The sequence below is a fragment of the Dromiciops gliroides genome, chromosome 3 (genome assembly GCF_019393635.1).
Source record: "Dromiciops gliroides isolate mDroGli1 chromosome 3, mDroGli1.pri, whole genome shotgun sequence".
NCBI lineage: Eukaryota > Metazoa > Chordata > Mammalia > Microbiotheria > Microbiotheriidae > Dromiciops > Dromiciops gliroides.
In genome coordinates, this window is record NC_057863.1 from 31,363,156 (window position 1) to 31,387,274 (window position 24,119).

The 24,119-nt window shown below is 40.4% G+C and overlaps 2 protein-coding genes across 6 annotated transcripts in view; one reads left to right on the forward strand and one right to left on the reverse strand.

The window, feature by feature from the left end:
* GPR160 (G protein-coupled receptor 160) overlaps positions 1-8,904 on the forward strand; it is a 28,228-nt gene extending 19,324 nt beyond the window's left edge. The window contains exons 3-4 of one of the 2 annotated variants that reach the window (XR_006355729.1): positions 7,412-8,655; positions 8,747-8,904. Coding sequence is in view for 1 of the 2 variants with exons in the window: in XM_043996815.1 (XP_043852750.1) it covers positions 7,443-8,456 (1,014 nt within the window). In the remaining variant the exon portion in view is untranslated. Of the gene's footprint in view, positions 1-7,411 lie in introns of both variants that reach the window. The other variant, XM_043996815.1, reaches the window with a different exon arrangement.
* A 2,763-nt stretch (positions 8,905-11,667) lies between these two features.
* Positions 11,668-24,119, reverse strand: part of PHC3 (polyhomeotic homolog 3) — a 73,894-nt gene continuing 61,442 nt past the window's right edge. For all 4 annotated transcript variants that reach the window (XM_043992039.1, XM_043992038.1, XM_043992037.1 and 1 more), the window contains one exon: positions 11,668-21,006. In XM_043992039.1, coding sequence (XP_043847974.1) covers positions 20,852-21,006 — 155 coding nt within the window. In that variant the 3' untranslated portion in view covers positions 11,668-20,851. The remainder of the gene's footprint in view (positions 21,007-24,119) is intronic.

Here is a 24,119-nt window from a genome sequence, read left to right on the forward strand (position 1 = left end):
GTTTGTGGAGGACTTGGCGGCCAGGCGTGCAGGTCCCTAAAGCCAGAGGTACAGTCGGGGGTCAGCTGAGGTGTGGGTGTGGGCGTGTGTGGGCGGCTGTGCCTTCAGCAGGGTCACCCCGAGGTGACCGAGATCACCCTCTGAACTTGCTTAACAGGTTCTTCCTCCCCCTTAGCCATGGGAAAGTACAGTCCCAAGAATCACTTCTTTACTCCTGTGGGGAGGGGAGGATGCTGCTATTTTATGGACACACGTGGGTTTAGGTGGGGGTGACCAGGAACACTTGGTAGCCCCCGGAGGGAGCTCAGAGCCCACCCAGGCTCCTTCTCTGCCCTACCGACCACCATTATTTCCTCAGCTCCCTGCAAGCTGGCCCACTCCCATTGCCCTGGGAAACCACTTCCAAGGGACCCACGGCCCCTTCCTCCTCTTTCTTTCTTTCCGGAGCAGTGAGGGTTAAGTGACTTGCCCAGGGTCACACAGCTAGTGTCAAGTGTCTGAGGTCAGATTGAACTCAGGTCCTCCTGAATCCAGCGTGGGTGCTTTGTTCACTGCGCCACCTAGGTGCCCCCCCCCTTTCTTTTTCTAAATCTCTTTGCTTTCTTCCTTTAACTTGCCCTGTACTGGGTAGTCCTGGTTTTCCTCCTACATTGTAGCTGGTTACTATGTCCCCCTTCCCTGCCACCTGTCTCCCCCTTCTCTACTCTCTCCTTCCTTCCTTTTTCTCCCTCTCCTCCCCCTGCTCTTTTCCTCCCTTTCCTTCCCTGCCTCCCATCTCCTCCTCTTCTTTCTTCTGTCTCCTCCCCTTCCTTTTCCTCTCCCCCTCCTCCCTTCCTTCCCCTTGCTTCTCTCTCTTTTCCTCTCCTCCCCTTCTCTTCCCCATTCTCTCCCTCTCTCCCACCTGTGGCAGGCAGGTGTTGGCCATTTCAGCCGGAACATGAGAGTTCCGGGGCTTAAAATGCCAGCCCAAGGAGCTTCCTTTAGATCCCAGCTACGATACACATGACGCTGGGACCTCCGGACACTCTCTGGGCCTTCGTTTCCTCATTTCTCTTTTCCTTTTTAAAAGTACGTTAATTATTCAACACTGCAGGGCCTGTCATTAGCCAGAAGAAAAGCAAACATTTTATACTGATTTTATTTTATTGTTTAGGTAGCTAAAGAAAAAATCCCTCTCTTAAGAGAGCATATAGAGTTCTCCTGCTCTTTTTTTCATTTCTTAAAATTAAAAAAAAAGTTTTGTTCCATCTTAAGTTTCAAACTGTCTCCTTCCCTCCCTTCCTCCCCACCCCACACTAGAGAAGAATACCATTTTACACAGACACACACGTAAAGCCATACTTCTATTTAGCAGTTCCTTCTCTGAAGGTGGATAACATATTTTTTTTTGGGGGGGGGGGTTGAGGCAGTTGTGGTAAAGTGACTTGACCAGGGTCACGAAGCTAGTAAATGTCAAGTACCTGAGGCTGGATTTGAATTCAGGTCCTCCTGACTCCAGGGCTGGTGCTCTATCCACTGTGCCCCCTCACTGCCCCTGTAGTTTTGAATACTTGTAATACTCAGAGTAGCTTAGTTGCTCACAGTTGTTCTTTGAACAGTACTGCTGTTACTGTGTATGACATTCTCTTGGTTCTCCTCATTTCACTTCATTATTTCAAGTCTTTGCATATTTTTCTAAGATCATTAAGCTCATAATTTCTTACAGCACAATCGTATTCCATCACAATCATATACCACCACTTGTTTAGCCATTTCCTAATTGATGGGCATCTCCAAAATTTCCATTTCTTTGTCACCACAAAGAAAGCTGCTATAAATATTTTAGAACAGGGCAGCTAGGTGACTCAGTAGATAGAGCACCGGCCCTGGAGTCAGGAAGACCTGAGTTCAAATTTGGCCTCAGACACTTAACACTTACTAGCTGTGTGACCCTAGGCAAGTCACTTAACCCCAATTGCCTCACCAAAAAAAAAATTTTTTTTAGAACAGACTTTCCAAGACAGTTGGATCAGTTCACAGTTCCTCCAACAGTGTATTAGTGGGGGCGGCTAGGTGGCGCAGTGGAAAAAGCACCGGCCCTGGATTCAGGAGTTCCTGAGTTCAAATCTGGCCTCAGAAACTTGACACTTACTAGCTGTGTGACCCTGGGCAAGTCACTTAACCCCATTGCCCCATAAAAACAAAAAAACAACAAAACAAAACAGTGTATTAGTGTCCCATTTTTTTTCCATATGCCCTCCAACATTTGTCATTTTCTCCTATCATTTTAGCTAATTTGTTATGGTGTGATATTGCAACATTGTTTTAATTTGCATTTCTCTAATAAATAATGATGTAGAGAATTTTTATATAACTATGTATATTTTTATTTTTTTATCAAAAAACTTCCTGTTCATAGCCTTTGCCCATTTATTTATCAATTGGGGAATGATTCATATTCTTATAAATTTGACAAAGATCTCTATAATTTTGGGATTAAACCTTTATCTAAGAAACTATAAAGATTCCCCACCCCCACAATTTTCTGCTTTCCATCTAATCTTTGTAAGGGCTAAAATTCTAGCTAAGCTATCTAAAATCCAATGAGTGGTCGCTAACAAATTATAAGCTTTAGCAAGAGTATTTAAATGTTTAAGTATTTATTAAAGAGCATTAGGATCAGAGAAAGGTAAAAATCTAACTATTTCTAAGAGACCCTATCACCTGACCCACCATGGTGAGGTAAGGAACCAAAAGAGAGACTGAACCCTTCCACCAGCATCCGCTTCCTACTTCGTGTCCTCCTCCCAGAAAATGGGAGGCTCCTCAAGTTGATTGGCTGGTAGCCTTGATAGACAGCACCCACGAGCAAATGTCACTTCCTGATGCTAAGGACCATGACCACATTGCTTGCCCTCAGAGGCCTTCACCTCATGGTGGCGCTTTGCTACAGTAAGTCTCCAACAGGTGGTGTTATTCCAATTGTTACATCTTGCCTACATTGGTTTTACTTGTACAAAACCTTTTTCATTTAATCAAAATTATTCATTTTACATCTGATAATGCTCATTTGTTCACAAATTCTTCTCCTATCCATAAGTCTAATAAGTAATATCTTCCTGATTTTTCTAATTTTCTTATGCTATTCCCCTTTATATGTAGGTCATATATCCATTTTAACCATATCTTGGTAAATGGTGTAAGGTATTGGGGCTATACCCAATTTCTGCCAGTGCTTTCCAGTTTTCCCAACAATTTTTTTTACAGTAGATGATGCACTTTATTGTGAATCAGCCCTCCACTTAACCACCATCTCTGCCATATCAGGTTCCAACAAAGAAAAGAGGTATTGTACTTGCCCCCCAACAATGGCTTTCAATCTCTAGGGTAGGAAGAAGTTATAAAGATATGAATAAGGCAGCACTACTGAAAAAGTCTGGGGTGATCTAGTTGGGCCTCCTCCTTATTGTGACAAAAGGCTCTTTTTTGGCGGGGGTGGGGGGAGAAGGAATCCCATCAAACTGGCTGGATACACAACTCCCAAAGTAGGGTGGCACTCCATAACCAGACAACACCCCAAGCTCAGGCCGGCCAAAGCACTGCTTATCCCCGTAGGAGGCTTTTTCTTGGGGGGGGGGGGGGCATCCATCCTCATTCTGAAGAAGTTCCATTCAGAGTCGACAGAGTTTGAGCCCCTGCTGGGGGTTAGGGGCTGCTGGTTCCGGCAGCGTTGGCCTTCTCCTCCAGATCACCCAGGAGCTGTTCTTGGGACAGTGAGCAGAATGTATATGTTATATTGGCAGTCTAGCCATGAACAATTAATATTGCTCCAATTATTTAAATGACCTCATTTGTATATAAAAAAGTGGTTTTTATTTATGTTCATGTAGTTCCTTGGTTTGTCTTCGCTGGTATACTCCCAAGTATTTTATACTGTTTAGAGATATTTTAAAGGTCTTTCTTACTATCTCTTCTTGCATGGGTTTGTTGGTGATATATAGAAATGCTGATGACTTATATGGGTTTATTTTACATCCTGCTACTCTGCTAAAATAATCAATTCTTTCAACGAACTTTTTAGTTGAATCTCTAGGATTTTTGAAATATATCATCTGCAAAAAGATAGTTTTACAATCTTTATATATAATTGGAAAATAAAATAACACCAAGGGAAAAAAAAGAGATAGTTTTGTTACTTCATTGCTCAGTCTGCCCTTTGCCCATTCCTTTTATTGCTATTGTTAGCATTTTTAAAACAGTATTGGGGGCAGCTAGGTGTCGCAGTGGATAAAGCACCAACCCTGGATTCAGGAGGACCTGAGTTCAAATTTGGCCGCAGACACTTGACACTTACTAGCTGTGTGACCCTGGGCAAGTCACTTAACCCTCATTGCCCCTCCACCCCAAAATACTGAATAATACTGGTGATAATGTACATCCTTGTTCCACTCCAGATCTTACTGGGAAGGCTTCTAGCTTCTCATTACAAATAATGCTTGCTGATGGTTTTAGGCTGATACTTCTTATCATTTTAAGGAAAAATCCATTTGTACTTTATGCTTGTGTTTTTAATAGGAATGAGTGTTGTATTTTGTCAAAAGCTTTTCTGCATCTATTGATATAATTTTTGTTACTTTTATTGACATCATCAATTATGTTAATAGTTTTCCTTATGTTAAGCCATCCCTGTATTCCTGGTATAAATTCCCCCTGATCACCATGCAGAATCTTTGTGAAATATTGTTGCAGTCTCCTGGCTAGTATTTTACTTAGGATTTTTGCATCCATATTTATTAATGACATTGTTCTACAGTTCTCTTTTTCTGTCTTTGTTCTTCCTGGTTTGGGTATCAGCACCCTATTTGTTTCATAAAAGGAATTTGGTAGGATTCCTTCTTTGCCTATTATTCCAAATTCATTTAATACTGATTGGCATTAGTTGGTCTCTAAATTTTTGGTAGAATTCACTTGTGAATCCATCTGGTCCTGATGCTTTTTTCTTTAGGAAGCTCATTTATGACATATTCAATTTTTTAGATATTTCCTTTTCTATTAACCTAGGCAGTTTATATTTCTGTATTTTTCCATTTCACTTAAATTGTTAAATTGATTGGCATATAAATGGTCAAAATAACTCCTAATAATTCCTTTGATTTCACCTTCATTAGTGGTATATTAACCCTTTTAATTTTTTATACTAACGATTTCATTTTCTTCTTTCTAAATCAAATTAACCAGTGGTTTATTTTACTGGGTTTTTTGGTTTTTATTTCGCACCCCCCCCCCACAAAAGCAACTTCTAATTTTATTGATTCAATGGCTTTCTTATATTATTTTGTTAATTTTACCTTTAATTTTTGGAATTTCCAATTTGGTGTTTAATTGGGGATTTAAACTTTGTTCTTCTTTTTAAATTACATACCCAATTCATTGGTCTGCTCTTTTTCTTTTTTATTGGTATAAGTATTTAGAGATGTAAATTATCCTGATTACAGTTTTTGCTGCATCCCACAGGCTTTGGTATGTTGTTTTGTTATCTTTAATAAAATCATTATTATATATTATATTGAAGTCATTTCCCTCCCTAAACTTCCCTTGTTCTACCAAAGTCATCACCATCCTTCCAGTTCATAGTTTTGGTATTATCTTCCACTCTTTACTCTTCTCACCTCAAACCTTGTTATTTCTATTTTTACAGCATGCCTTAGATTTGGCCCCTTCTCTCCACTCAAACAGCTGCTAGCCTGGTTCACCTGTCACCTAGATTATCACAATGGCAGTTTCCCTGCCCCAAGCCTCTCACTGCTCAAGTCCACCCTACACATTGCTGAAATTTCCTTTATCATAGATCTGACCATGTGTCTTCTTTAATCAGCCAGCTCCAGTGGCTTCATATCACCTTGCCCAGTGGCTTCTGGGTGGTTTTCTGTGGAGTTCTGGGATGGAAGAAGTGACTTAGTGTAGTTTCTCATTGTACATCTTGGTCATTATCTTTCCTGTTGAGATTTCTAGGTTTTTGCTGTACTAGACATGGGGAGCTAATTTGCCTGTGACCATCCAGGTAGACGTTATTTTTTGGCCAGAAGTCCCCCCAAAGCTCTTTTTCAGGCATGTGCTCAGATTTCTATGGTCATAATCTTGTGATTTCCCTAAGTAACATGTGACAGCTTGTCTTTGTGGAAAGATATCATGGCATAATAAATTGAGAAAAGGAATTGGAAGAAAGAAGTTCTGCGTTCAGATTCCACTTGTCACTAACTTTGGGATCGTGGTTAAGTGACTTAATCACTGTTTCCTTATCTATTACAGAGGGATAACATATGTGGTGTACAGGGTTGCCAGGAAGCTGAAATGAGACATTTGTAAAGGATGCTGCAAACCTTTAAGGTGCTGTAAAAATGTGAATCAATCCAATGAACAAGTATTAAGTGCCTACTGTGTGATGTACATAAATATAAAAATGAAGTTTGTTCCTGCACTTATAGAGCATGAGGGAACTAAGAAAGATTAAGTGAAAAATCTGAGAGAGAAAGCTAGGTCCAGCCTAACCATACTCTAGGTCATATTGGATGTGGGTAACTGCTTCACCCCTCATTCCTTTCCACTTCAGCCACAGAACTTTAGACCTTAATTTTTAGGTCAGCCGGGTAGTCGTGCCCTCATTTTTACAGTGAGGCCACTGAGGCCAACAGAAGATGAGTGTCCTCCCCAAAGTCACAAGATCCCAAGCACTCTGTCCAGCACTGTGCTTACTGCTTTCCATCACTCTTTGCTGCCTTTAAAAAAACAACTTCTCCTTTGACTTTTGTCATCTTCTCAGTATCATGGCTGTGTAGATCTCTTAAGGGCTTGGCTCAACTGGCCATACCTCTTTCAACTGGCTCCGCCCCCCAGCCCCGCCCCTCATTCTTTCAGCTCTGAATGTTCCCAGACTGAAATTACTTTGAATTTAGTTTATAGGGGCAGCTAGGTGGCGCAGTGGATAGAGCACCGGCCCTGGATTCAGGAGGACCTGAGTTCAAATACGACCTCAGACCCTGTGTGACCCTGGGCAAGTCACTTAACTCCAATTGCCACGTTAAAAAAAAAAAAAAGAATTTAGTTTATAGAAACCAATCCGTGCCTCCCCCTACTAAAGTGTAAACTCTTAGTGGACAAGAACTTAGGTTCTCTGTCTTTGTATCCCCAGCATCTAGTATTGTGCCTGGCACATGATAGGTGCTTAATGAACCTGATTTCCAAAACTGGGTTTGGTTATGTGAATGAATGGATTATATTAGGTCTTCTTGTTGGGAAGAGACAATTTAGAAAACTAAAAATTTTTTATGTACATAGAAAATATAGTAAAGCCTGAAATAATTTTTCCTCCAGGTATAGGAAACAACCACCTTTTTTTTTCTTTTTTTTTTTTCCATGTTCCATGTTTCACCAGGCCTTCTGAGACTTAACTGAAGAAAAAAAAAATGTTTATTTCTCCGGATAATCACACCTTCCAGCTCCTGTCATATCCTGGGCACCCACCTCTAGATCCCAGCTGCATGGTACTCTTAATTATACTTGTGAAAACATTCCTCAACATTCTAATGATAGCCATTCGAAGAAAGGACACCTACCAAAGTTTTCTGGAATGTTTTTGCATGTCTGTAGTGCTCCTTGACTTCTTGCTTTTGGTGGGCCTATCTTTTATAGCCTATTTCCAGGACTTTGCCCTTTGGGGCATTAGGTTTACAAAATACCACATCTGCCTGTTACCTCAAATTATGTCCTTTGCCTACGGCTTCCTGCACTGCCCGGTTTTTCTTCTAGCCGGTCTGGATCACTACTTGAACATCTCTCAGACATCAAAGACCTTGCACTTCTGTCAAAACGTCTTTTATTTCTTTTCAGTCATTTTTATTTGGATTGCAGCCCTTGTGTATGTTTTGGGAGACCCCGTTATTTACAGAAGCCTGAGTAAACATGGTCTTCCTTCCTACCAGTGTCCCTTCTACATTAGCATCCAGAGCTACTGGCTGTCAGTTTTCATGGTGGGTGTCCTGCTGGTGGCTTTTGGAACTTGTTGGTCTGAAGTCTTGATGCTGATTCAGTCCCTTCACATCACTTCCTATATGAAGGAGACCGCCTTGTACTTTCCCCTTGCACCAGACTGGGATCACACGGTCATCTGTAAAAAACAGCTCTTGACCAAGCTCCTCATCTGTTTTCTTGGAACCTGGCTCCCATTTGTTTTCCTTCAGATAATCATTCTGGTTTTGGACATACAGATTCCAGCCTACGTGGAGATGAACGTCCCCTGGTTGTATTTTGTCAACAGTTTTCTCATTGCCACGGTTTACTGGTTTAGGAGTCATGAGCTTAAGGTAACAGAAACAATTTTACACGTGGACCCATTTGTCAGCTGGAAATTCTGCTTTCTTCCATTTACAATTCCTCATGCTGAGCAAACGGAAAAGGCTGCAGCAGTAATAGTCTGTTAATCTGTTGCTGTGTTGGGTCATTAAAGCCCAGAGCTCAGTTCATTGCGATCATCTTTGTGAATGGAGCAGATGAGCAAATCTGAGGATGACCATCCAAGGATGGTACAGAAACCACTCCAAGGTACCCAGTCACGTTGATGTTTGAGGCCACAAATTGAAATGCATGGATAGGGTTTGGATCCAGAAAGTTCCAAAAAAAGTTGGTAACCTTTTTTAGAATTACTAAACAAGAAATGTTCTTTAAACATTTTTTTAAAAAGTCAACAACTGCCTTCATTTTATTATTCCAGGAGGTTTTGTACTTCAGATGGAAATTTGTTCCAGATCTCAAAAGCAGAGGTCATCTGATGGACCCTATTAATGTTTGTATTACCCTGGTACCAGATCCTTATGTCAATCAGAGACTTACTGACAACTTTGCAGGTGTATGGTTTCTATTAAACATTTTTAAAAGGATTTTTAAAATCATGTCCTCTTATTTGGTTGTATTTTGGGGGAGGTGGAGAGGATGCAAGGATTATTTTCGGTATTTGGCAAGGTAGCATGGCCAACCTAAAAGTCAGGGGGACCTGGATTTAGGGCGCTGTGTGACTGCCTATTTCACTTAACCAGGTTATACTCCCAGGACACTAACTATCAATTACAGGATTGTTGTTCACCCGTATTGGTAGAGTGCTTTCCTTTCTTGAATTTCCTTTTCTTTTTTTTTTTTTTTTTTGCGGGGCAATGGGGGTTAAGTGACTTGCCCAGGGTCACACAGCTAGTAAGTGTCAAGTGTCTGAGGCCAGCTTTGAACTCAGGTCCTCCTGAATCCAGGGCCGGTGCTTTATCCACTGCGCCACCTAGCCGCCCCCTTCTTGGATTTCTTAATGGCAATGGCGTTATAGGTCCGAATGCCCACAGCTCTATTTTATATATATATATTTTTTTGGTTTTTTTTTTTAGTGAGGCAATCGGGGTTAAGTGACTTGCCCAGGGTCACACAGCTAGTAAGTGTTAAGTGTCTGAGGCCAGATTTGAACTCAGGAACTCCTGACTTCTGGGCCGGTGCTCTATCCACTGCGCCACCTAGCTGCCCCTTATATATATTTTTAAATATTATTTGAATTACTTTAATAATCTTTACTTTTAAATAATAAAATGTCTCCAAGTGATTCATGCAATGATTGTTTTTAAAAGATGTATCTTGCTAGATTATAGAGGAATTCCTTGAGATAGGAAATGTCTTCAGAGTGAATTATATCATGGCTAATCTATTTTCTCATTTCCTGACATTTTACATAGATATATTCCAATTTTCATGTTGAGATAAAATAATAGAGGCCTCTGGGGGAAAAAAATGAAAATAAAGTTCCAGATAAAAGACCTGGGGATTGTTCTGTGAGGGCCACAGTAGGCCCCTTCTCTGTGTGCCACACCCAATGCCTTGGCTCCACAACTGTCTCAGAATGGGGGGCTGGGAGGAGGAAGGGACAAAACACAGTCATTCCCATGGTCCAGCTTTCCATACCAGCTGATCCTACTGACTCCTCCTGAAACCGACTGGAGCAGTTAAGAGGAGAAGCTGAGGTCTCATCTCTCCTCAGTGGTGAAGGCACAAACCAGCCTTGTGGCATGCCAGTCTTTGCAACAAGAGAAGCATGGCATGTCATAATCATGCCGAATAAGTGATGTGGAGACAACGCTCTGGCCTGCCAACTCTCTCCCAGGTGACATTCATTTCCATTCATCAGCGGTCCTGGGCCAAGCTCCAGGAATGCAAAAAGGTAGGATACAGTCCCTGCTCTCAGGGAGTATATGAGCTAATCTAAGGGGGAAGATAATCAACTCTGATACAAGGAGAAGTACACAGTACCTAGAAAAGATCTGGGCCAGTGCTGGGAGGGAGGGAGGGAGAACACTAGTGTGCCCACCTGGGATGGGTGTTGAATGGCCAGGGAAGACGAGGGGCCTTTGTGGGAGAAGAGGGAGCAGAAACATAAAAGACAGTAAGCAGCAGTCTGATTTGGCTGAAATCTGTGAGATGGACAAGCAGCCTGGATCCATGCTTGAGAACAACTGCAATCTACCCAAGAACCAAGAATTTAGATGCTAAAAATTCCAGCGATCCTTTAATCAGGTAATAGGCACCATGTCCTAAAATGACCAAGAACTTATTAACCAGTGTTTGTGGATCACACTGAACATAGTGCCAAGTGCACATGAGGACTATCATATTGCGTTATATTACCCAGAGGAAGAGAAGCCCATTAGCATCATCAATGTAGAGGCAGAAGGAACTTCAGAAGCCATCACATCTAGAACTCCCTCATTTTAGGAATGAGGAAATCAAAGCCCAGAGAGGTTACAGTACTGGTCTCAGACTGGTGTCTGAGAAGGGATTCGAACCCACGCCTTCCTGACTGGCTCCCTTTCAACAGACGACCTCTGGACCACAGATTCTTGTACTCTGCTGCCTATTTCAACACAATCTGTTTCCTTTGAAACCCCATGAATTGGATTCACTGAAACAGGCTTTGAAGAGGAGAGGTGGCTGCCAGGCCTGTTCATGTGAGGGCAGGGAAGTCCAAGCCCTGGTACTGATGTTCTGGTCATGTGAAACAGTCACATTGCTATGTTGTGGGCTGCAGTGCGGATCCACTCACAGAAAGCCTCTGAAAGACTGCAGACAAAGGCAGGCTAAAGTGTGTTTCAAAGAGCAATAGGAAGTAACTGAGTCCAAAACCCAAGTGATGGGGGATGTAATAAAACCTGCTTCTTGCCCTCAACTCCTTGGTGGGCCTCTTTTTGTCTCGATTTCCATCTTGAACCACTAGCAGTCATAATTTGGAATGGGGGGGTAGTTTTCTATCTGTAATGAAGTTTTAAGGAGCTGGTGAATCTTATTATGTGTCTCTAAAAATAACTGCTTTTTAATTCTGTGTGGTCCTTTAAAGAGAATAGGATTCCCCCATGATGGGCGGCGAGGTGTTGCAGTGAATAGATTGCTGGGTTTGGAGTCAGGAGCACCTGAATTTGTGTGTCCTTGGCAAGTCACTTAACCCTGTTTGCCTCAGTTTCTTCCTCTATAAAATGAGTTAGAGAAGGAAATGGCAAACCACTTCAGTATCTTTGCCAAGAAAACCTCAAATGGGGTCATGAAGAGTCAGACACAACTGAAAAACAACCAAACCTGATGAATAAATACAAGGATGAAATTCAACACACCAGCCAAATGGAAAGAAGCGTTTATTTCCGAAGCAATGAACTTACAACTGGTCTACAATATATTATTGCAATATAAACAATATAAATAAATGATTTTGTAGTCCCACTAAAATCTCTACCCAAACCCATGTGAGGAAATGTTACAAGAATGTTCTATTTGAAAATGTGCAGGTACCAAAAGGTGCAATTAGAAGCAAGTGTAAGCAGCAGAGTATAAGGTGCTTCAATTCAATAGTTGTGTCACCATCAACAGACATATGAATGCTAAATGCTAAATGCTAAAATGCTTCACTTTTGCTACAATCCACAACAAATATGAAACGCTCAAGTTCATTCACATGCTACTTGTTAATATGAAAGTGCTTTTTTTCCTTTTCTTTAAAAAAATACATCCAATGGACATAATCTCTTTTACATAGATCATGGTGTGCTCTTATACTGTAAAATTATTTTAACTTCATTTTCAGGCTATACATTTTACAAGTTGAGCTATAGACACTAATCTAATTGTCCTATTCAATGCTAAAACTATTGTTTCATTTCCTGGTAAAGAATATTCCAATACAATACATGGTAAAGAATACACCTATATAGAATTTTAACGTTTGCTTTTTGCAAATATATTAAAATGTCTTGTTTTAGTAGATAATTTTACAACCCATGATGCTTTGCTCACTCTTGGTGGATCACACATTCCACTATGAGGCTTTTCTAATGTAAGTATCCTGTTTTAGAACAACGGGAGGAACTAGCTCAGAATGTGCTTGAAGCTTCCTTGAAAATAGCTCTAAATGGAGTGGTAAAATGTGTTTCAACACATTCAACAGAATGAGGCAATACACTGTTTGAAGCTTGAAATGTTTGGCACCACCATCTGTGTCCATCCCTTTACACTGATTGCCATAATAATGAACCTCACTTTAGAGAGGATTTTTTTGTTTTGCTTATGAGAAAATGGATCAAATATTTGTACAAGGAGTTTGAAAATCTATCCTAACCCTAATTCATTTATGCTGCAAATTAGACTTTTTAAATGCTATGTTGGATCTCTGCAATTTAGCAGACTTGTGAAAAGCTCAAAATGATCTCATCCAGTATATTCTGATGCACCAGACAGTATAAAAGATTACAGATGAAGAATCCATAAATGTATAAATCAAAGCTTTTTAAGCTAAGTTCATATTCACACCAAGTAAGGGCAAAAAAGGTTCTCCAATAAAACTTGAGTTTGTTTCTCAGACTAGAATTTAAGCTAAATTTATTGAAAGTATAACATAAATTCTGAGAGCTCAGCCTTCTCCACTGAGGAAGACAGGAAGGGGAGAGAACGAGAAGCTAAGACTGAAGCCCCCGGAGTTTGTCTGGCCACTTTGGGTAGGTGACATCCCTGTGCTTCCTGGTTCCCTGCAGGGACCTTCTATGGGATAATAATAAAAAGAAATGGGGGTGCTTTAAAATAATTTCCAATGTTCCAATACAGCTTCATCCATTTCATACTTTTTCTTGACAAACAACAAAAAATAACCCGCTGAAAACCTTTGTCAGTGTTACTCCCAGGCATGACGCGCACTGAATTACTTTTAAAAGTACAATCAGCCAGCATGAAGCCTTTATGCTAAAATGACAGTGTGTACATCGTGGGACTTGTAGCCCAGGGTTAATTTTGCCTGAGTAATGAATACTTTTTATTAAATTTTGTTTCTCAAATTCAAGCCCCTTGATTTTGTCATCTCCTGTAAACCTTCAACATGAAAACAGTCATAGACTTGACAGCCACCACCTGAGCCTCTGAAGAATGCCCCTGTCCTGGTCACACAGTGCCCTGTGTTTCACTTCTGTCATCATCTCTTGTCATCTGATCATTATCCAGTAGCAGATACCGTCACCCAGCTGGATATTTGGCAAGTACCCCTGTCCACACCATGGCAGACAATACCAAAATGTTAAGTACGTATAGGGAAAATGCAACTAAGATATGCCAGCCAAAGGACACGTATGCATTGCTGCCTGATACTTTTTAAGACAGATTGTTAGAAGATGGCAGAGTAAAAAGGTTGCAGGAAGTTAAACTTCTTACAATACCCCTCAAAAATTAATATAAATTCAAAAAAGAATAAAATTAAATTAAAGTTCACCAAAAAGATGATGATGAAATGGGAAGAAAAAGAAATGCGTATGGAAGCAACAACCTAAAAATATTCCTGGATGTTCAAATGGATCATTCCACAGTCAAATAATGGAGGAGTTAAAACTGGCAAGAAAATCAGAAGTGGTAGTATACTAAAAAGAAGGACCATGCCCTTTGGGAGAACTGAACTACATGATGCACCAAAGAAAAAACCTCAGGCAGAGAGAATGGAAAGACTCACCAAAACCAAGACTGTAATAAAGCCTGAAAATACCAACTAATGGAATAAAAAGATGGGGTCATATATAAAAACAACAGTAATGGAGGGGAAACAGGAAAAAACTCTCACAAGAACAAGATCATTCCATGATAAAAACCATTTATCTAAATGTTGACTTTTTCTTCTTGACTCACAAAGTCCATCTGGAAGGTTAAGGACCAATGACCTAAGTTGCTGCCCAACTGAGAACATGCCAATGCCTTCTGTTTATCACCACATAACTCTCAAACCTATCTCACCTTGAGGTTATTTGGAAACCACAGATTTCTCATACTTCTTGAACCCTCTTCTCTTCCTGTACAGCAAATGCACATAAATTACCATATGCCATGATAAACAACATATTCAAGGCAATGTATATGCATTATTTAGCTCAAAATGCCAATGGTATTTTGGAAAATGACCTCATGAACTTCTTTGTAAGAGTTTGGTTGAGTCTTTGTTAGCACTGAGAGTGCCAACTTTTGGAGTGTAAGTTATGTCTAATACAAAACATGGATATTAAATAAACCCAGTACCCACAAAAAGAACCATTAAAAAAAGGAAATTGATTGGCAGCAGAATTTACAAAATATGCTATTTTATGACCCATATCCAGTCTAAGGCTTTCCATTCATCACTTTTATCAACCAGCATGAATAGATTTAAAGAAATTACTTAGCTACAATTTAAAATGGCTAAAAATATTAAAAAAGGAAAAAAAGGAAGTTAATTTTAAAAAGATGTTAATCAGCAACTTAAATATGTATATATACTAGTTTCCTTAACACAAGACTTAAGCTGAAACATTCTTCCTCCTGATGTAAACATGAAAATGGGAGTTAATTTTACACATCTTAGTAAAAGCCTTGATGTTTTTAAGTTTTACTTCATTCAATTTTTAAAATTTATGATAAAAACTATGGATTCGACAATGATTATAAAATAATTTTTAAGCCAATAACTATTTTAACTATACATCAGACACAGCAACCTCTATGATGATTACTGAGACCATCTTTAACATGAGGTGTTATGAACACTGTGTGTGCGTGTGCGCGCGCGCCACATATTTAGAAACATCATAGTTTAAAACTATATGGTAGGGGGCGGCTAGGTGGCGCAGTGGATAGAGCACCGGCCCTGGATTCAGGAGTACCTGAGTTCAAATCCGGCCTCAGACACTTGACACTTACTAGCTGTGTGACCTTGGGCAAGTCACTTAACCCCCATTGCCCCACCAAAAAAAAAACAAAACAAAAAACCATATGGTAACCATCTAATATTAGCTATACATTTAAACCCCTTTTACCTTTATTTTTTTTCTAGCCTGCTGCTTGTTAACATTTCAAACTCCCCTACATAAACACTTATGGCTCTGTTTACAGAAACGGTATTCCATTCCCTGGAAGAATAACAACTACACCTTTGAAAGGTGCTCTAACAACACAGGCTGAGAGGGAGGGAAAGGATTATTTTGAAATAAAATCCCCTAGGTAGAATCCCATTTTGTGCCTTCTCTTACCCCAGGCTACTCTCAATACCCCACCCCTCCCAGTCAGCTGGCCACCACAATGTCATTATTATCTTCTAGAAAAATTTCAGGAGATAATAAGAGGAGGCAGTTAAACACTACAGGTAAAACTATCCCCACAATCTCTACCTTCAAGTAAAAATAGATTTTGCTCAAAATCCAAACACAAGAAAGGCATTTTCAGAAGGGAAATGGCTTCAAACGCTAAAAAAGAACACTGTGCATTAAGAAGGGGAGGAAGGACCAAACAAGAATTCACAAACATATTTTCTCTAGGGTGGGATGCAAAAATCGTAATGAAAAACTTTGTAACCCAAGATAGTGCAACTAAGACCAATTTTACTTCAAAGTGCCTCAAAAGCAGCAACTTAAGCTGCTACCTGGGAAGAAACCCGGGAGCTAAGTCCTACTCATTCAGGGGAAGGGGAAGATCATGTGGAACTAAGAACATTTCTTGCGCACTGGGCGTTTTTTAGCAGTCTGGTTAAGTTTTAGCAGGCTTAAAATGCCATATATTTACTTATTTAAGACAAACACTTGCGAAATACTTCTATTACTGAGTGCTGCACTTCCTGAATTTAATAGGTTTTTCTATGAAAACCAAAAGTTCTTTAGCCAAATACAGAGAGAACTTAGGTCTTTGTAACCCATTACTTCACAGATACAGCCAGGACTGAGCATCAAAAACGCCACCCTTGAAACAACGCCTCGATCTATGATATGGTTTAAACTAAGTCTGGCAGAGACTGGAAATTGCACAAATTAATCTGAGTGTCAGAATGCTTCTGCTCTGGTGGCTGCCATCTTTTTCCAATTAACATTCAGGTCAATGACTCCTGGTAAAATGACATTTGGAATCTTTCCTTACTGTCACTCAGTTCCTACTCTGAAGCCTCACTGAGAAATGGAGATGACTGGGACCCACGTTTGGCAGTTCCTACCACGTCCAAAAGCCCAGAGGACAGGTACGTATATGTGGCGCCTAGAGGCCAACCAAAGTTTGGAGAGCTTTGGCCAAGAGTGATGAGAGCGTGGTGTCAGGATGCGCCCAATGGAGGCAGCATCCTCCTTGAGGAAAAGAGATCCCTGAAGCACTTCAATGAAGGTATCCTTGCTGATTACAACTAATTCCTGAAGAGTGGATGTGGTCGAGTCCAGGTGACCCCTGTGGCTCTTTCCAACTTTAAAATCTATAATCAATCCTGTGCACCATTTTAGAATCAGAAGGTTTTTTTGCTTCCAACTTTTCCCAGTGCCTAACTACACACACACACACACACACACACACACACAGTGCATAAGAAATACGAGCAAGCAGTTTGCATAAGTGGGCTTGTCTACACTTTGCCCAAATATTTAACCTGTTACTAAAGCCTGGAGTTTCTTTCACAAAATCCTCTCTTACTTTCCAGAATGTGATGGGTAAGTGAAAACCTCTCAGTCTATTCTAGGAGCTCAGTAACAGTGACCACTAAGGAGGAATCATCTGACAATTCACCAATCCTAAGTCTCTCACTCAAGTCTGTATAAAGAGTGCCCTACCAACAGTTCCTGAGGTGCCAACTGACTGTTTCTGGCCACCAGCTCCCTTCTAAGCAGCAAAGAGCAGCAAGTTCATTCATCTTGTCGTTTCATGAGCTAGGTAGAATTCTAGGAAGATGCTGCCATCCATCTACACTGGTTTAGTCCTGAACTGGCTTGTAGCTGTGTAAGCATCTGTATCAGTTCCTCCACCATAATTATCTTTATGTTGCTAAAAGATTTTACTGTGTTTTACTAAATGAGAGATAGCGCATAGTGTCAGATTTCATCCAAAGACATGTTTTAGAGTACGATAATTTCAGAGAATCGATGTGTCAAAAACGATTCAAGTATGTACTTTCAACAACACTTTTCAAGCTGTTCTACTGTTTGAATCTACAAGAGAAGCTGAAAATAAACACTGGGATACTTGAAAAAACACCCTTTGCATTTAAGAAACAGGTGCCACACAATTACTCAATTTCACAGTGAAGGAATTTGTTCCATGTACCTGTGTTCGACGCGATGTTGGCTAAACATGGGGGGAGTCAAATCTCACCAGCTTCCCTTCTCCGCTCTCCTCCTCTTTTCACGAACACATCTCTAACTCCCCTGACCCCAGGCATCGCCCACCACTCTGAGAGTAACTGGAGCCAGGCCAGTTTAAAAGCACCATCTGATGATGGCTGCCTGGCAGCCAGAAAAACATTTCAAGATGGTCCTCTGCCTCATGCTGCACCCTACACACCGTGCATTGTAGGAGATCTGCATATACACATCTTAAATGTAAATTTAATTCATTCTGTATAGGAAATAAATATTTAAACGAATTTTCTCTCCCGGTTTATAATTTCTTCCTAAAGAACAATTCACAGCTTCAGTCAGCTTACATGACTTTTGGGGGAAGAAGTAGGTGCAGATTGAAAGAAACGTGTGCCCTTGAGGACTTCACCTACACCATTAAAAACCCAGAGACAACAGTACTCTAAGATAACATAAAGTTACTTCACCCACAAAGCCAATTCAGAACCAGAATGCTGTAATCATTTTATGACATGGAAGGAGGTAAAATATCTTTTGTTTTACATCTTCTATGTATTATGTACATCTGAAGCTATGGAAGCTAAAATGGCTAAATCATTCAGGAAGAAACAGTATTTGTTGAAAGCAAAGGAGCCAATTCTCAATAAAGTTTGTTTAAAAAAAAGCAAGGTGGGGCAGCTAGGTGGCGCAGTGGATAGAGCACCGGCCCTGGAGTCAGGAGTTCCTGAGTTCAAATCCGGCCTCAGACACTTAACACTTAACTAGCTGTGTGACCCTGGGCAAGTCACTTAACCCCAATTGCCTCACTTAAAAAAAAAAAAAAAGAATAAAAAAAAAAAGCAAGGTGTGGTTTCTGTTGAAGTTAGATTTGTCAGGGGAGTTGAGCAGGTCAGGTGCACTTGGAGCAAAGTGGGAATCATGGCCAGTGGATAATACTTGTTGATGGTTACTGAAGAAAATAGCTGGCTGCGGAACAATTGACACCGCCACTGAAGGGAACTACCGTGTCATTTCAACATTGATTAGCAATGTGTTCCAAGAGGCATTTTAGTTAACTAATACTGAGGACGATGAACTCTGATAGGAAGCAGTCAGTCTTTGCCTATTGGTGTTTGGGTTACTGGTGGTAAACCAGCTTTTTTTCTGACACCAAGGACAACTCCTCACCTGTGTCCTCTTCTCACTACTTTATGAACTCAGGAAATGATTATGAGGTAAATCTAGGGGGGAGGAGGCTGGGAGAAGGGAAGAGGCATTTCAAAGCCAAATATACAACTTTTCTGTAATCTTTAAGTTTTCTGGGCTGTTGTTCCATACCACTAAGCATAATGAGATTACACAGGTGTTTTCCTTCCAACTTTCACCTACTTATTTAAGGTTTAATAAGACAAAAAAGTCTCTATCTGTTATAAACTACAGTAGGCCTGGAAGATGAGCCTTGCTATTCCTAGACAAAGATAACTATCAATAAGCATTTTTTTAAACATTACAACACAAAAGAATCCCAACAAATCATTCATTGGAACAAGAACATCTAAAAGATTAAAAAAATTACCCTCTGTATTTTTGTATAAAAATAATCTCTAAGGTACACAAAGCCAAAAGATAAATATCTGTGATATCTTTAGTCTTATACTAGCTTAAAGTAATCTTTCTGAAAAGAGCAATGGAACCAACTGAAACTCTTGGATTCATTCTCTCTACTCAACTGAATATGTGCCAGATACCTGCAGGTGCTCCCTCCAAAGAGCCACAGAAATTAGTCACATGGAAGGAGGATGGGGCCATTCCCTCACAATGAGGGAGAAGTAGGAAAAAAAAAATCAATAAATGGCACTTCCCCTGCCATGTGTCATGTAATTGTTAGAACATTCTCCAGGATTTTCAGAACTCTGATGCTCGTGTGTGTCACTCTGTCTCTGGGTCTCCATTCCTTATTTTTCCACATAAATGCTAGCTCTCTATCACTTTTCTCCCACAGAATTCACACTGCTTTCTGTAATACTGCAGAGCCCTGACTTTCTGAATCGGGGCACTTGTATTTCTACAATACACTCTATCTTCATGGCACACCAGAGCAGTTCACAACACTCCGATGAAAAACCAGGAGATATCAGTTGGCAAATGCTATGTCAACTACTAAAGGAAAAGGAGAAGTTCCTTTCTTCCCAGGCCCAACGTGTCACTCCACTCAAAACACTCTAAAAGAAGAGAAGCCTCCCCTGCTCCTCCCTCCCTGCCGGCCCCCAAGCGCTTGGGCACCAGTCCCGAAGGCGTCAGGATGTTATGCCTTCAGCCTTCGTGGGTGCACAGAGAAGCACACGAATATCAAAGAGACTCGTGGGGTTCAGGGCAGTCTGGCTGTTGGTAACAATGCCGTGTCAGTACTCCTACATTCTGCAGAACAGAATGAAAAGTTTCCATTTTCACCATGTAGAAAATTTGTAAAAAATACTATATAGAGTTCTTATATTACATAACTAATATCACCATCTTGAATTTAGTTGGCAGCTTTTTTTCTGAACAATTTAAAACACATCTTATCTTTCCTATGTTTTTAAAACATCTCTTTAGTTGAGGGGAAGTATTATAACCCCATTTTGCTTAGAAGAACAGCAGGGAAAAGTGATTTTTCTCAGTCACACAATATGTCAATGGTGGAGTCAAGAACAGAAACCAAATCTCCTGACTTCCAGTCCTTGTTAAGACAACAATCCTCTCCTCTGGAAGATAAAATAGCCCTAAGTCAGTAAGTCTAGAATACTCAGATTGAATGTGCAAAGGCATCACTTTTGACACCACTATTACCTCTGCTACCATGTTCTTCTACAACCGGAAATGTTTCTTCCGGCATAAGAGGAACTGGAAGAGGATCTACTTCCATCACCCAGTGACCTTCAAAGAGACAATCATCCATGTACCAAACACCTATTCTACACTGTGTCTGTGAACACTCCTCTACCTTACCGTGCCTCAGGGGTATCTGCACGCAGCAACCTACAAGAGTTCTTTCGGGGAATGTCGGCTTCTCGGAAGCCGTGGTGGGTCCCTGGATCTGGCGGAGAGGGTGTGAATGCTGTGAGAGATTTCGATGTGTTCTGCCCAACACTGCAGTCAACAGTAACCTGTTGAGTAGACGTTAGTTTACAACTTTACAGATTTGAGAAAAGTAAAAGTGTCATCTCAAAAACCTCACGTTCTTGTTAGGATTCTTTCAGGGAATTGATCCGTGCACAGATCTTCAAGGCGGGCCCTAGCTTGATATTCATTGCACTCATCAGGTGGTCCTCTTTCAATAAGAGCAGAGCTTGTCCATCAATTTCCTGTGCTCTGAATTCATCTGCAATATCTTGACAACCTGTAACCAAGAGCAGAAGCAGCATGTTAGAAATAACATGTGGATCAGACACAACGCTTCACTCTTAACAGGGATTAAATATCACCAGGTGCCCTTCAGTAGCCATCTGTTGGAAAACTAATGAAATGCATGGGTGACACTCTTGAGCCCACCCAGGAAAAGGGATCATGGGATGGAGCCATTTTAAAGAGAATCACTTGTTTCAGGTACTTACAAAATGAGGCAGCATTTAACTTTTTAAATGACTTTTAATCCTTATGCACAGCAACCTTGCTCTAAAATACAGCCTAATTCTTCGGTTTAATGGCTCTAATAGTGGGGTTCAGGAAGAAGGCAGAGAGGGAGCAGAACAGAGCATTTTCGGGACTATGCATCTCCCTGGGGCAGCACACCACAAGATGGTACTAGTAACGAGTGAGCTTGGTTTGGGATAATGGCCATTTCATCTGGGAAAAGAGAACTAAAACATCAGAACATCTGCCAGTATAGATCCTGGCCCAGAAGGAGTCACTTCTTCTCAAGGCCACAGAGTTCAGCTAATTCATCTTTCCCCAGACCATGAAGAGCCCATCCAGCTACTGAAGTCAGCTGGGATCCATTGTCCCACAGTTTATTTAATAGATTTAATGGTCAGATCTAAGTATGATCATAGTCACAGGCGGGAGCAGGAGCCTGACTCCTATTTAAACCAGAGTCTCCACTTCTGCAAGGCACCCACCTGGAATAGAATTTCTCATACATCCACCTGATCTTAGCCAAATATCCAATTCTTGATATTCTTGTTTGGATACAATTTTGATAAATGCCTTATCTCTTCTTTCATTCCATCTCTACATGAAGAAGAGAGAATCCCAGAGTGATGAGCTAAGAAGCCAAAAGAACAGGGCAGGAGAACTCTCTGCATGGCGAGGCAATTACAAAATTCTGACAGCATCATTAGTTGCGCCATTTGGATTAAAGATACAACCTAACGGTATACTGAGCCCCTTTTAAATTCCAGTCACCTTAACAAGGGAAAATGCAGGGAGAAAAAAGGGAAGTGAAGCTGTCCCACTGAATCTTTGCACCCCATAGAGTCAATGGAATCAATTCTTTTTTCTAACAGAAGTTTCTTTTCCTCCTACAACACTGCCATACTAGATCGATGCTTTTTATCCTGGGCAGTTATTAGACCATGTTTCCCTTGTGTTCACCAAGTTAACATTGCTTTCTGTTTCCGGTTTTTAATTTCATTTTCTAATTGAATTTTTCCCCTTCCCTTATAAATCTTTGTCCCAATAATTTCTCAGTCTTTTCTCAATTGGCCCGCTAGTCCCTTTCACATTTTTCTGATTTCCATAACTCCTCACACAGAGAAACTATAGAATTAAAATGGGATTACTCACTCCAGAGAAGTCCCTTTTCTATGCCCAGATGTAGCTCTCAACAAAACTGGGCAAAGAAAAAGTGATTAATCTTGTATCTACTTGTGACTTAGCCTTCATTTTATGGGAAAAAAAATGTTATATTCTTCTCTCTTCAAGTTTTATTTACAAGAGCACAGGAAAGAAGAGAAAAAGATAGGGCGGAGCTCAGCCTTTATTCAGACAGCAGGCACAATGAAAGGGAAGCAGGATTCTAAGAGCTATGTTTGGGAAGAGAAGCAAGGAGAATACCTTATTACATATTCTAGTTTCTTGGTGTAAAACACATTAATTTAATGAAAAACATGTTTTTCCAAGTAGATAGTAAATATATTCCCCAAATAATAAAAGGGAGAAAGTCAAGGAAAGTAGGTTTCTGGGAAACACTGTGACCTCAAGGGGACATGGAAGCTTCAATACCTAGGCTACCACTTTCTTATTGTAACCACAGAACAGGATAAAAGACTGTAGCTATATAATAGGACAAGCCAGAGAGAAGAGAAATAAGTGGTGGTGTGTGAATGTAATGGAATGCTATTATGTGATAAGAAATGATGAGCAAGCAGATTTCAGAAAAACCTAGATTTATATGAACTGATGCTGCTATGAAGTGAGCAGAACCAGAAGAACACTGAACACAGTAACAGCCACATTGTGTGATGATCAACTGGGAGAGACTTAGCTCTTCTCAGCAATACAATAATTAAAGACAATGCCAAAAGATTCATGATGGACAATGCTCTCCACACCCAGAGAAAGAACTATGGAGTCTGAATGCTGATTGAGGCATACTGTTTTGACTTTTTTGTTGTTGTTTTTTCTTTCTTGTGGTTTTTCCCTTTTGTTCTGACTTTTCTTTCACAACATGACTAATTTGGAAATAAGTTTAACATGATTGTACTGTATAACCTATCTCAGATCACTTGCTATCTTTGGGGTGGGAGAAAAATTTGGAACTCATCTTTACATATAATTGGGGGAAAAAATTAAGTAAAAAAAAAAAGAGAGAAAGAATAGAAAGTTATTTTTCTTAGAAGACAATTTGCATCTAGAAACTCATTAGAGAAAAATGAATTTCACAAGTTTTTCTCCAGACAAATGGTACTTAGTATCGCTTGGATACTGCAGCCACAATGTTCACTGTTAAAACAAACACTACTGATGCCTATGTGATTTCGGTGATGTATACAAAATACACACCACATCAGTACACGTACACAGCCTTCTGTCTCCCTAGAAACTAGTAAAAGGACCTGCAAGTTAATAAGAAAGCAATGACATTTCTTGAGAAGGATTCCCACTAGTGAAACTGAACTTTTGTATGTGCTGGAAGCTACCCTGCCAATTTCGTGGGGGGATATTAAAAAAACAACAACAAAATTCCATTGCTCATCCCCCCAGAATCCCACCATCCATTGTGGAGGAAGAAACAAGAGATTCCTTGCCCAAAGGTACTATTAGAGTAGGAACTTCTTGATTATAACTATGATCAACAATACAGTCCTAGTGCCAGCTACAAAAGGATGTGACAGAGCCAGTTTTTTGAGCCTTCAAAGAAGGAGTTGGCGTGAGGAGCAATGTGTTTGTTCTGCACCTGATAGGTCAGTGAGGACAAACTTACAACCATTTGACAAATCCCAAGAAATTCATTACATCCAGGCTCTGAGTAGACATCCTAAATCAATTTACAGTAAACAGAAAGGCACCAAA